Source organism: Ahaetulla prasina, chromosome 1 (assembly GCF_028640845.1).
Source record: "Ahaetulla prasina isolate Xishuangbanna chromosome 1, ASM2864084v1, whole genome shotgun sequence".
In the NCBI taxonomy this organism is placed as follows: Eukaryota; Metazoa; Chordata; class Lepidosauria; order Squamata; family Colubridae; genus Ahaetulla; species Ahaetulla prasina.
Window position 1 is genome coordinate 226,528,196 of NC_080539.1, and position 13,370 is coordinate 226,541,565.

Below are 13,370 nucleotides of genomic sequence, written 5' to 3' on the forward strand. Positions count from 1 at the left end.
CAACTCTAGAGGCTCACCTGACTGCTTCACCAGCCCTATGTTCATCACCACGGATGTAGTATGTTCTAATGCTCACTTAATACCACTGCAATCTACCAGAAGATCAATTCACAGTTTAGAAATTATATTTAGGATCACTCAAGTCAAATAAATTTAGCATGTAGAAGAACAGTCTACGGTAGCATACTCATAACATAAAATTAAGATAATTTTTTTCTTTTTTTGTATTAATTTTTATTTTTAGTTTGTTTGCAGCTGTCTCTTTTCTAATTTTTAAAAGCCTTTCTTTTAAGTTTAAAGATTGTTTCAATTGTGTAGGTATACAATTTTAAGTAAAATAAATAAAAAAGGAACAAATTTAAATTCTTTTTTCTTTTGTCCACAATGAAATTCTTGTACATAGCTTTTTCACTACAAAACCGATTCACTTAGATCCCATAATTAGCATACTCCATTCTAAAGCTTCTCCAAAACAAATGACAGAGAAGCACTAGAGAATAGCAAAAGGAATCTGGATGGATACCAAAGCTCAGGTTTCCTATTTGGATGTATATATAGCATTCATTCATGAAAGACATTCTGAAAGTGCAAATCTGGTATATTGGCTATAGCTGGAGGATAGGTAGAAAAAAACATTTTTAAAAATCTACATGTTAAAACACCCTTATCTCAACAGAAAAAATAAACCTATAAATAATTTTATAAAAAAGAACAGAAAACTGAATACGTCTAACATAAGGGCAAAAAACAATCACAGTTAAAGATGGCCTTTAGGCAGAGAGCAATAAAAATGTCACTAAATGGGCATCCTGCTGTGTAACTAGTTGCATTCCACTATCTCAGAACTGAGTTTCTTGGTTTCTAGTAATTTTCAGAGAAAGTGCGGTTGGGTAGGCTGACTTCTCTGTTGCTTTATGAAAATGTATGCAGACTCATCTCCATATTTTTGCGCATATAACATTTTATTTTATTTCCCAAACTGTAGAAGGGATGTTTTCGAAGGTATAATCCAGGTTAGAACAAAAACTACTCTCTTCAACCACTCCTTCTCAAGACTTATTGGGCAAAGAAATAAACGTCCAATCACTCACAAAACTGCGGTCGTATAAAACCACGACACATAGCAAGCACATATTCAATAGAAAATTCAGATCCCATCAGTATTATTGTATTATGGTTACAAAGAAGTTTTGAGCTAGCTTTTTCTGATATATACAAATATTCATCATTCTATAATCATAGGTTTGTGGATTCACTACACTGATCAATTTTGCAGAAAACATCAAGCATTTCCATTGTCGTCTTCCTGCTTTAAAGTGGTTAATGGTCCTTTTTAGTCATTTTGGTCTTTGGTCCCCATCATCCCCAACCTAAATTTGAACTGGCTATAAATTTTAATTTTCTTCTTCCCCCTTCACAAAAAGTAAATGAAGTAACTTGCTAGTATATTTCATCCCCAACTCATGTATTTATCCATATGTATCTATACTTGCCTGCAAAAAGTTTTTCAAAGGTAGAATTGGAAAAATATCTAATATAAAAAAAGATAAAAGATCGTTCTGCACTCAGCAATGCATTTTGATGAAATAGCAACGTGCATATAGAAGCAAATGAAAAATCAACTTCTATTTGGGAAAATCCAGGATGAAAGGGAGAATGAAATGGGTTTTTTTCAGCACCAAAAACCACCAGTAGGTGGAGCATTCTACTGGCAGACTAAAAGACATATCTGGAAACTTCAGTGAATAATGGAACTAAACACAGATTTTACAAAGTTCTTTGGCACACTCCCATGCCTCATCTATCCACCAGCCATAGAGAAGTTAATTTAGAAGACAAAAAGACCAAGAAAGAACAGATCTATCTGATTCAAAGACATGAACCTCTTCCCAGAACTAGTTCTGGCATGTTCTCAGGAATTTTCATACAAATAGGCGCGAATAGGAACTGAAAACAAAAGGGGACTAAACTAATCTAGTACTTACATCCTTTTTCAGTGTAAAGGAAGGGACTCGAGATGGGTGTGCTTCACTTGCTATGTAAAGTAGGAAAAATAATGAATCTTCTCTGCCATGGAGTTATGTTGATTGGAGAAAATCTACTAGACCCGTGATGGCGAATCTATGGCACGCGTGCCACAGGTAGCACACGTAGCCAGTGGGCACACAAGCTCAGCTCCACCAGCTGATTTTCAGGCCTTCTGGGCCCACCAGAAATAGGGAAACAGGCTGTTTCCTGCCTCTGGAAGGCCTGGGGGGCAGGGAAGACCCATTTTTCTCTCTCACCTGGCTCCAGAGCCTCTCTAGGAGTTGGGGGGGGGGGCAAAAACAGCCTTCCCTACCTCCCCTGGAGGTCCTCCGGAGGCTGAAAACAGTTCATTTGTCAACTTCCAGTCCGTTTTCAACCTCTGCAGGACTTCCGGTGGGGAGGGAGGAAAGCCATTTTTGCCCCCCCCAACCCCCCAGACTCCCAGAAAGGCTCTGGAGCCAGGTGAGAGAGAAAAACGGGCCTATCAGACCATTGTATGCCAGGAGCAGAGGGAGAGGGTCGCATGCGCATGGTACATAGAATTATGGGTGTGGGCACGCGCACGCATGACCCCCCCTAACCCCCCCTCCTGGCACGTGATGGCAAAAAGGTTAGCCATCACTGTACTAACAGAGGAAAAGAAAGAACTGGAGCTAAAATATCAATAGCAATAGCACTTATATACCGCTTCACAGTGCTTTACAGCCCTCTCTATGTGGTTTACAGAATCGGCATAGTGCCCTCAACAATCTGGGTCCTCATTTAACCAACCTCGGAAGGATGGAAGGCTGAGTCAACCTTGAGCTGGTCAGGATCAAACTCCTGGCAGTGGGCAGCTAGCCTGCAATACTGCATTCTAACCACTGCGCCACCATGGCTTAATGAAAGTTAAATGCAATTAAGGCAACTTTTTCTAACTGATTACCTAAACAGTGCAGCAGGTAAAAAAAAAAGCAGTTGGTAATTAAAAACTCTTGCAGGGGGATGCAAAGATACAAAAAAAAGGGAGAAATGTATGAACATAAGGGCCATACAGTACTTCTGCAATATAGCTACAGTGATAGAATGGGCTCAGATTCACAACTGGGATCAAAACTTTTGGTTTTAACACTGGCAAGAAAGGAGAGGACATACCATCATAGTAGACTATGGCGCCCACGAGTTTGTCCTTCCGTAACATAGGAAAGAGTTCCAAAGCTCTGGATTTGCTAAGCACATAGCTGCTTTTCAGACATTGGGTTCCTGCTACAAGGTCATACAGCTTAATTCCCACCCAGTAATAAGGCATCTGCCACCACCTAAAAAAACAAAAACAAATAAACACGTAAGCATGTAAAACCAATCCCTTTTTTTGCAATGGACATTCTTTTAAAACAAATCTGAAAATTCAAACAGAATTTAGAAAAAACAGAATAGATCTGGATATGTGTGGAAAAGCTGTTCTAAAAATCACAGGGGAATTCTCCAAGCCAATTTTTTGACTAAAAGAGGCCACCCAAGAAGAAGTGAGATATAACTATTCCAATTACTATTTTATTCAATTTGATAGATGTTTTTAAAATTCATTTTGTTATTTAGTGAAGTTATCCTGAGTTTCTGGGAAGAAAAGCAGAGGATATACAAACACACCCGAATATAGATACATATTTATTTGCAAAGACAAAGACTGTAAATTATAAAACAGAAAGGCTCCAAATCAGTTAGAATGCAATCAATTCAGTAAAAAGAACTGAACACTAGGACCAAGGTTCATATTACCACTTGGCTATGAAGCTTTACTGTGCAGCTGGATCCAAGCATCAAATACTGGGAGTGGGGAAAAACCCATTTTAACAAAATACAAGGGATTTATTCCCATAATATCTAAATTAACTGCCTTAACCTGGTGTCCTGGTTTATGTAATATATTAAAATAATGTTTGGGTTCCTACAGTACTATGAGTCACAAGCTATTCAATTCCATTTTAGCCTACCCTATTCTTTTACATAAATCCAGCCAGAAAAATGAACAAACAGATTCATAGGCTTACATGGAAAACTGAGGATTCACTGCAGCTCATATTGTTTTCTAATGTTCCTATTTTTAAATATATTAATGATGGGGGGCAACTATCCGAGAATACAAAGAATGATCAGTGCTCAATGAAAAAAACCTTTAAATATTAATAATTTCTTTCCACCAAAATGATATTTAATTCCATGTGAATTACACAGGAGCTTAAAAGTCTACAATAACCTGGCTGGACCACATATCTTATCCTATGGTCAGGATATTAAAATAATCATCTTTACACTCAAATCTGTTTTCACATCCCTCCCTCCCCCCGCCCCCCCAAGAAAGACCTTTGTACTAGAACCGTGATGGCAAACCTATGCCATGCATGCCACAGGTGGCACGCAGAGCCATTTCTGCGGGTACACAAGCCGTCACCCTAGATCAGCTCCACAGCGCAAGCGTGCGTGCCTCCCGCCGGTCAGCTAATTTTAGAGTCTCTGCTGAGCATGCGGGAGACTTGCGTGCATATCCATGCCACCCTGCCCCTCCCAGGAGTCGCCACGCGGCCCGTTTTGGATGCCAAGTAAGTAGAGGGCTCGCGCAGAGGCTCTGGGAGGGCGAAAAACAGGCCTACTGGGAGTCTGGAAACAGGCTGTTTCTGGCCTCTGGAGGGCCTCTGGAGGGCAGGGGGAGGCCGTTTTCACCCTCCCGCAGGCTCTGGGAAAGCCTTTGGCGCATGCGGAGGGCAAAAACTGGACCTACCAGAAGTCTGGAAACAAGCAGTTTCTGGCCTCCGGAGGCTTCAGGGAGGCCTGCTAGACCCAAAATGGGGTGTGTGTGGGGGGCGGTCACGTGCGCCTGTGCAAGGGGGCAGGGCAGCGCAGTGCAGGGGGCACTGCATTATGGATGTGGGCATGCATGCGCGCAATAGCATGCACACACACATGCTTTTGGCACCAGAGGAAAAAAGGGTTAGCCATCACTGTACTAGAACATGAAAATGTTAAACAACATTTTGAGATTTCAAACTAACAGATTTGGAGACAGATCTACTGACATCAATGGGTCTTAAAAGTAAACATGACTAAAAATTTTGAAAATATCTTCAGCTTGAAGCTGGCTAATGAATTTAATTCTTGGTTACTATAGTCAGCCAGAATTTATCAGCAAGAACCTATTCAAGATTATTGCAGGGAACATATAATTATTATTCTAGTAGCAAGAGGGGTGGGGGAGAATACAGATAACAGGACAATAACATGTAGCATATAATTCCATTTGCATTATTCCGGAAGCTTGCTTAACAAGCTATGAAGTCTATCAGGTGTTCTGTCAAAAAACAACAACACCCAATTCTATTTATGTGAATTCGAAATTAGTAGGAACCTGAGGCTAACTTTCCCCGTGTCATCCTCTTCAAAACATAGTTGATTAAAGCAATTTCACTGGACTGTTGAGTCACAAAATGACAAAGGTAGTCACTCTCTATTTACTTTGACAAGGTGTATTTAAACAATTATTACATCACACGGGCTAATCTTTAACGTTCTTCAGGTATGCAATTCCTTTAAATGCCTTAAACTTCACAGGCACTTAAAGAGATTTCATCCCTTAAAGCTGCTGAACCCCCACTTCCATATTGGGCCTGGCCTTGCCAATTTTTGGAATAAAGTGCTTGATAACATAAAGCCAGCTGCAGCTCTTAAGGCAACAGAAATTGTACATGCTTGGGCAAAAGAGAGCAATAACTGATGATTTGCATACTAACGTTTCTAATGTTTAGTTAACAGGTTTCTAAGCACAGTACATAAATAAGCAGCCGACAGGCATTTGAAGTCTCTTACACAACAAGAAGTCTTATTTAAATGACACGGATGATGCTTCAAAATTCCCTTTCTCGTAAGGTGTCTGAGCTGATGGAGACCAAAGAAAGCTTGTATACTTTTACTCTGAGATATGAAAAGTACAATGTGCCAGAATTATATTTGTAAGACATGTTCTGTAAATGCTGTAGCATCACCATGTTTTTCTTGGATACATAATCTGATTGCAGATAATATGAATTTATTTAGGTTTGATGATTTCTTGATGTTTCCCCTGCTTAAATGTATTCTTTGTGAGTCATTGTGGTGGGATGTGTGAAACTAAGTTTCAAAACGACACTTGGTTTAGAAAGTCACTTAGAGACCCTGGGTAAAACATCATCTTAGGCTAACATCCTTCCCCCAGTACCACTCCAAAGATTGAAATTCAAATAGATAAGTTACAAAACACTTAAATATTTTCTTCCTGTAACATCCTCTCAGATGCATCCTTCTGTAAATGCTAAACAGCATATATTGATGCATTTATCTATATTTTGTAAGTTTTATTGAAAATTCTTTGATTGTCCAGAATAATTGAGAATCAGGCATAATTCAAATTTAATAGATTATTATTGTTCAAGAGCAGGGACACGGTGGCTCAGGGGCTAGGACGTTGAGGCTTGTTGATCGAAAGGTCGGCACCTCAGCGGTTCGAATCCCTAGTGCTGCCATGTAACGGGGTGAGCTCCCGTTACTTGTCCCAGCTTCTGCCAACCTAGCAGTTTCGAAAGCATGTAAAAATGCAAGTAGAAAAAATAGGGACCACCTCTGGTGGGAAGATAACAGCGTTCCGTGCGCCTTTGGCGTTGAATCATGCCGGCCACATGACCACAGAGACGTCTTCGGACAGCGCTGGCTCTTCGGCTTTGAAACGGAGATGAGCACCGCCCCCTAGAGTCGGCAACGACTAGCACGTATGTGCGAGGGGAACCTTTACCTTTATTGTTCAAGAACATTAATTCGGATTTAATTCTATTTTGACATCTCATTGATTAATTTAAGGTAAAGTACTGGTCTGTCTAAAGCAGGGCTGTCAAACTCCTGGCCCAGAGGCCAGATGCATCACATGCTGGCCACACCCCGTTTAGCTAAGACGAAAAAAAGGCCCTATACATCAGGTGACGCGGCCGTGACGATGCGAGTTTGACACCCCTGATCTAAACAAAGTAAAAAGGCTACTTATATATTTTCCTTTCTTAAGGCATTTGAGAAGTTAGGAAAATTAACAGCATGCATACATTTGCATCTCATTTTCTCCCTTTTTATACCACAGAGATACAGACATGGTTCCAACATTTAGAAAGTAGATATCATTATAAATAAATAAATGCACAAAAACACTGATGCACATGCACACACATAAGTTTCAATTCTGAGATGGCTAATCAAGATTTAATTCAAGCACAGTTATGGTATAGCAACATCAAAGATTTCTGCCACTGTAATCAATCTGTCAGTAAAATGTCAACAGGATTCTCTGTGCATTTGCCATACCAGATTAAAACAAATGGAATCAACGGTTCAAAAGAGTTCACATTGCAGTTCTACAAAATTATTTTGTTCTTGCTAAGTAAAAAAAATTAGGCTTGGCACTAGCAAAAGCAATACTGGGCCCTCTGGTGGCTCAGCTGCTAAGACAGTCTGTTATTAACACAGCTGCTTGCAATTATTGCAGGTTCAAGTCCCACCAGGTCCAATGCTCTCTACATGGGGCTCCCCTTGAAGTGCACTCGGAGGCTTCAGTTAGTCCAGAATGCAGCTGCGCGGGTGATAGAGGGAGCTACGCGTAGCTCCCACGTAACACCGCTCCTGCGCAGACTGCACTGGCTACCTGTGGCCTTTCGAGTGCACTTTAAGGTGTTGATTCCGACCTTTAAAGCGCTCCATGGCTTAGGGCCTGGGTACTTACGGGACCGCCTGCTGTTACCACATGCCTCCCACCGACCCGTACGCTCTCACAGAGAGGGACTTCTCAGGGTGCCGTCCGCCAAACAATGTCGGCTGGCGGCCCCCAGGGGAAGGGCCTTCTCTGTGGGGGCTCCCACACTCTGGAATGAGCTTCCCCCGGGTTTACGCCAAATACCTGACCTTCGGACATTCCGTCGCGAACTGAAGACACATCTTTTCATTCGCGCGGGGCTGGCTTGAATTGAATTTTATTAATTTTAAATTTTTATTAATTAATTTAAATGGGGTTTTTAGTTTATGTTATATGTTAACTTCTCAGGCTAATTTTAAAATAAGTTTTTAATTTACATTTTAAATTGTATATTGTATTATCTGTTTTATTTTTGCCTGAGTCCTTCGGGAGAAGGGCGGTATAAAAATCAAATAATAAATAAAATAAAAAATAAATAAGGTTGACTCAGCCTTCCATCCTTTATAAGGTAGGTAAAATGAGGACCCAGATTGTTGGGGGCAATAAGTTGACTTTGTATATAATATACAAATGGATGAAGACTATTGCTAACATAGTGTAAGCCGCCCTGAATCTTCGGAGAAGGGCGGGATATATATGCAAATAAAAAAAAAATACAAAAAAAGCACTATAATTCCTATACAGCGACACAGATTAAAATGTAAGAATAACCTGCCAAGCAAATAACATAAGATACATTTTGAATAACTTACTTGTAAACTGGAAGCATTATAGGCAGAGGAGCAGATAAATGAGGTGCAATTTCAAGCAAGTTGGCACGTTCATGGAGGGCTTCTTTCACCATTCTATACTAAAAAAAAAAGTAAAAGTAAAAAAAGAAATAATAAAGAATTTACTGAACTGATTCTCAGTGATACTGCCAAACAATCATCTGTTGCTATTTTGTGGACTCTCTGAAGTATTAAAAAGAGTTTTAGAAATTATGATTGTAATAAAAACTTGTGCAGATCATTCTTTGACCAGAAAAAATATTAAAGTATTTTTTAGAATGTTAAAATATAGCTCAAAGTTTCTTCAGGAACTCAATATGGTGTTCACATTCTCCTTCCTCCATTTTCCACCACCACATCAACTCTGCGAAATATGCTGATCCGAGAGAGAAAGGACCAAAGTCACTCAGTAAATTTTCACAGCTAAGAGTGGAACAAGAACTTGAGTCTCCTTTGTGCCAGTTCAATATCTTAATCACCATACCATACAGGTAGTCCTCGACTTATGACCACAATTCAACCCAAAATTTCTGTGGCTAAGCAAGACATTTGTTAAGTGAATTTTACCCCATTTTACGACCTTTCTTGCCACAGTTAAGTGAATCATTGCAGTTGTTAAGTTAGTAACACAGCTGTTAAGTGAATCTGGCTTCATTGATTTTGCTTATCAGAAGGTCGCAAAAGGTGATCACATGATCCTGGGACACTGCAACCGTCATAAATATAAATCAGTTGCCATGCATCTAAATTTTGATCATGTGACCATGGGAATGCTGCAACAATGATAAGTGTGAAAAACGGTCATTAGTCACATTTTTCAGTGCCATTGTAACTTCGAACGGTCACTGAACTAACTGTTGTAAGTATGGGGATGAATTACAGCAGTCTATGCAGTTTCTAAATTAATATGTACCAATTATTGTTTTAAAAAAATAGACAATTAAGTATTTATTTCATATTCTTATAGCTCTAACATAAAAACATGTCTAATCAATAACAGAATATCTGGAGGTAATCGACCAAATTCAAAGAAATTTAAATTTTGCTGCTTGTACATCCAGAAAGTGTTCTGTCTGACCTTATAATAAATACTGATTCAAATTCAAAATATCAATCAGGAACTCAAGACTGTATTGAGTTCAAAACTTCTGAAAGAGTAAAAACTACAATTACCACAGCATTTTTACACCCCACATTAGTATTTAATTACATCCATTTTCTAAGGATATAGTATTTTCCCAGCATTACACAGACCTCTAATTTGTTTTTGAGTAAAATATGAGATATTTACATGAGCAACAGCTAGCAGAAGATATCTGAGGAATGTAAAACAAGAACCCTGAAGCAAGGACAAAAATCCAACGTACAGTTATGGGAGGAGGCACAAGTAAGTTGGAAACAGCATGTGTGAAAAAGATCTGGCATAGTAGTTAATTACAAATGAATTTGAGACACCACTGTGATATGGCTAAAAAAGGGGCAAATTAAATTTTAGGTTCTATCAATGGAAATATAATGATTACATTAAGGGAAGTAAACTGGTCAAGCCCCAGCTTCCATACGTGATTAAGATCAAAATATGGTATAATGGAATAGAATGACTTAGAATCAAGATAAGGAAATACTTATTCCTACCAAAAATGTTCTGCCTGCAGAATTTAGTCTTAATATGGAGAAATGCACTATGAAACAGCTAGTTTGGTATATAAGTGAGAAGAGGAAAACTAAGGTTCACTATAAATCAGGCATTAAGAACCCAAATTATTCATTTTTCAAGGAAGGCATTTAACATTGTCACAAGATCAGGAAACCTTTATGAGATAGAGGTGCAAATGATGTGATCTTGTCATCTTTGATAATCTTCCATACATTGGCGCATTTTTATATTTTTGGGCAGTTGCCCCATCACACAAATTTATACAATGGCACCCGCTGCCTGAAAAAGATACAAGCACCTCTACAGATAATATAAAGATGTGCTGCTACTGCAGGTTTTTTTTTTTAAATTATAATTGTCTTAAAACATATGGAAGCTTCTCAACTTGTTTACAAAACAATAAATTGTACCGTAACATGTTTTAGGATTTTTTTTCTACTAGTGAGAATTTGAACTCAAATTTAATTAATAAAATAAAGTGCTATCAAAGGGTCAGTTTATTAAAATGTACACTTTGCATTTCAATTGCTTGGCCAAAAGCTAACATAAAACATTCCATAATTTTAATTATTTATGCATTTCTTCTATATATGCATTTTCTGCCTATATTCTCAAGGTTTCAAGCAATTCAAAACAAATAGTGTGTTAAAAGTCACTAAGTGTGAGAACCAATTTAATTAGATCAAGCACCATATTGTTTTGCTTTACAGCAGCCATCATAAACAATTACCTGCTCAAAATCCAACTTCATAATGGCCTTTTGTAGATATCTCACTCCACCATGGATCAGTTTTGTACTTCTGCTGCTAGTCCCTGATCCAAAATCATCCCGTTCTACAAGAGCTGTGCTGAGGCCTGCATAACCAGAAGACCAAATTAACTTCTTAAATTACACGATTTGTATGTAATCCATTAAAGATCTTTCTCTAGGGTACAGACAATCACAAGGAAAAAAAACCTGCTCTAGATTTGTATTCAAAGTACATAATGTCATCTTTTTGGCAGTGAAGCGTAGCAGACTTTTCACAGAAATATTTTGACTTAAGTCATAAATACCGGAGATATGAAAATGACCGAAGAAGGAATTTGAGAGTTTGTAAAACCTTTCCCCTTCTCATTAATATACAAGGACAATTAAAATTTTTAGATAAGTGATTCTAAATAAAATTAAGCTAATGCAGGACAGAAGAAGAGTTCAGGCCCAGACATAGTTATCACATTATTTTCCAACTCTGGATATTGGTACACATGAGAACAACAAATTAAGCAAAGTAATTAAATCATAATCAAACAATTAGTGTTATTAATGGTCTTTTAAATTTGCATATGCTTTTTTTTAGCAGAACAACAACATACTGGTCTATTAAAAAAATGTAAATCAATATTGGGTAATACCTTTATTAGAATCACCCAATTCAGGAGTGCAAGCTTTCAGATTCTTCAGAACTTTTCACCAGGTAGAATATTATAAAGGCAGAACAGGAGATAGACGGAAGATTAATGGGCTTTGGGGAGGTTGCAACTAATTCATATTTTGTCCTAAATGAAAACTGTAATGTAATACTGATAACATATCCTGTCTAACTAATGCGTTCAAATGCACAATCACTACCTTGAGACTGACTTTGAACTGCATATCTCATTACTAATTTTCAGACTGTTTTCCCCTGCCCTTTCTATTGTTTTATAAAATATAATCAGACGGAAAGTAAATGCAGTTAAAATAAACACCTACAGAACACCTGAAATGAAATTCCTTTTAGGGGGAGGAGGGGAAATAACATCTAATACAAACTTAACTTTTTTCGACTGCTATTTTATGGAGCTGTGGTTAGAATGCAGTACTGCAAGCTACTTCTGCTGACTGTCGGCTGCCAGCAATTCAGCAGTTCAATTTCCACTGGCTCAAGTTTGACTCAGCCTTCCATCCTTCCGAGGTCGGGTACAATGAGATTGTTGGGGGCAATATGCTGGCTCTGTACACCACTTAGAGAGAACTGTAAAAGCACTATGAAGCGGTATATAAGTCTAAGTGCTATTGCTAAGTGCTATTTTCAAAACTGAATAAAGTAACAATGCTAATGTCACAACCTCTGTCAACGTATTTTCCATGTGGCAATCCAAAGCCACTCAAGGAAGAAAACAGGAAGAATGAAAACAAGTACTGCAAGATTTTAACAAAGGGTGTGGTAGAGTGTGTAGCATGATTTTACAAATCCAAGGAGGAAGTTCTCTATGCTCTCCCTTTAGCCTTCATTACCTTAAAGATCCCGCTATGCTTTATTACAGTACAAAAAGCCACATTAGCCTCTCTTGGTCCCCCTAAACTTTCATGTCCTTAAAAAAAAACTAATTATTTCCGGTAACTTTAGAAGATCAGAGCAATTTATTTTTGTCAAATGTGACTGAAGATTAATGGATACAATCAGGAATAATTTGGCAAGAACGTGTCAAAGAAGAAGAAAACAGAATTTGTTAAGTGAAGCATCAAACTTAATATGAGAGCAAATCCCGTGAATGAAGAGCAACAATATACAATTCATTAACCAAATGCCTATGATTATTTCACATTTCAGAAAGCTACTGATACAAATCAACAAATGTACTACAAAAACGATAAATAGAGATTGGTTTCAACCTTGGTTTTCCTATATAGCTCTATCATCCACTACATCCAATGCTAAACACTGAAAATCTTTATTTGATTATGAAACCAAAATCACATCTCTGTAACAAAGTACATGGTAGGAAAAATAAATACAAGGAAGTGGTCAAAAAATGTATCTCACCTACTTATACTACAGGTACGTTCAAACTTGACCCCTCTTTCTAAATCTACCAAAATTTGGCCAGAAATAACGCACATAATGTTTTGAAATTGTGCAATACAAAATATTAAGAATGTTTAGGCCTCTTATTTTGAGATATATACATTCCAAAATTTCAAACTGGTGGCTAATGCAGATAATCCTTCAGCAGAATTGGGAATACGGAAAACTTGAAACAAAATAAAAATAAAAACTTTTTTTTTTAATTGAAAAGACAGTGCCACGTCAGGATAACAATCCAAATAAAGCAGAGCCAGAGGAAGATCAATGGTAAATCTTAGCATACATGCTACTAACTATAACTGTACTATGTTAACAGTAATTACAGCAATACAACCAAAAAGAAA

General features: G+C 38.0%; 1 protein-coding gene across 11 annotated transcripts in view; it reads right to left on the minus strand.

The window, feature by feature from the left end:
- GPD2 (glycerol-3-phosphate dehydrogenase 2) overlaps nucleotides 1-13,370 on the minus strand; it is a 99,572-nt gene that overhangs the window by 45,998 nt on the left and 40,204 nt on the right. For 9 of the 11 annotated variants that reach the window (XM_058192476.1, XM_058192501.1, XM_058192483.1 and 6 more), the window contains 3 exons: nucleotides 10,926-11,050; nucleotides 8,521-8,618; nucleotides 3,163-3,326 (listed from right to left, as the gene is read on the minus strand). In XM_058192476.1, coding sequence (XP_058048459.1) covers nucleotides 3,163-3,326; nucleotides 8,521-8,618; nucleotides 10,926-11,050 — 387 coding nt within the window. The remainder of the gene's footprint in view (nucleotides 1-3,162; nucleotides 3,327-8,520; nucleotides 8,619-10,925; nucleotides 11,051-13,370) is intronic. The other 2 variants (XM_058192554.1, XM_058192565.1) reach the window with 2 other exon arrangements.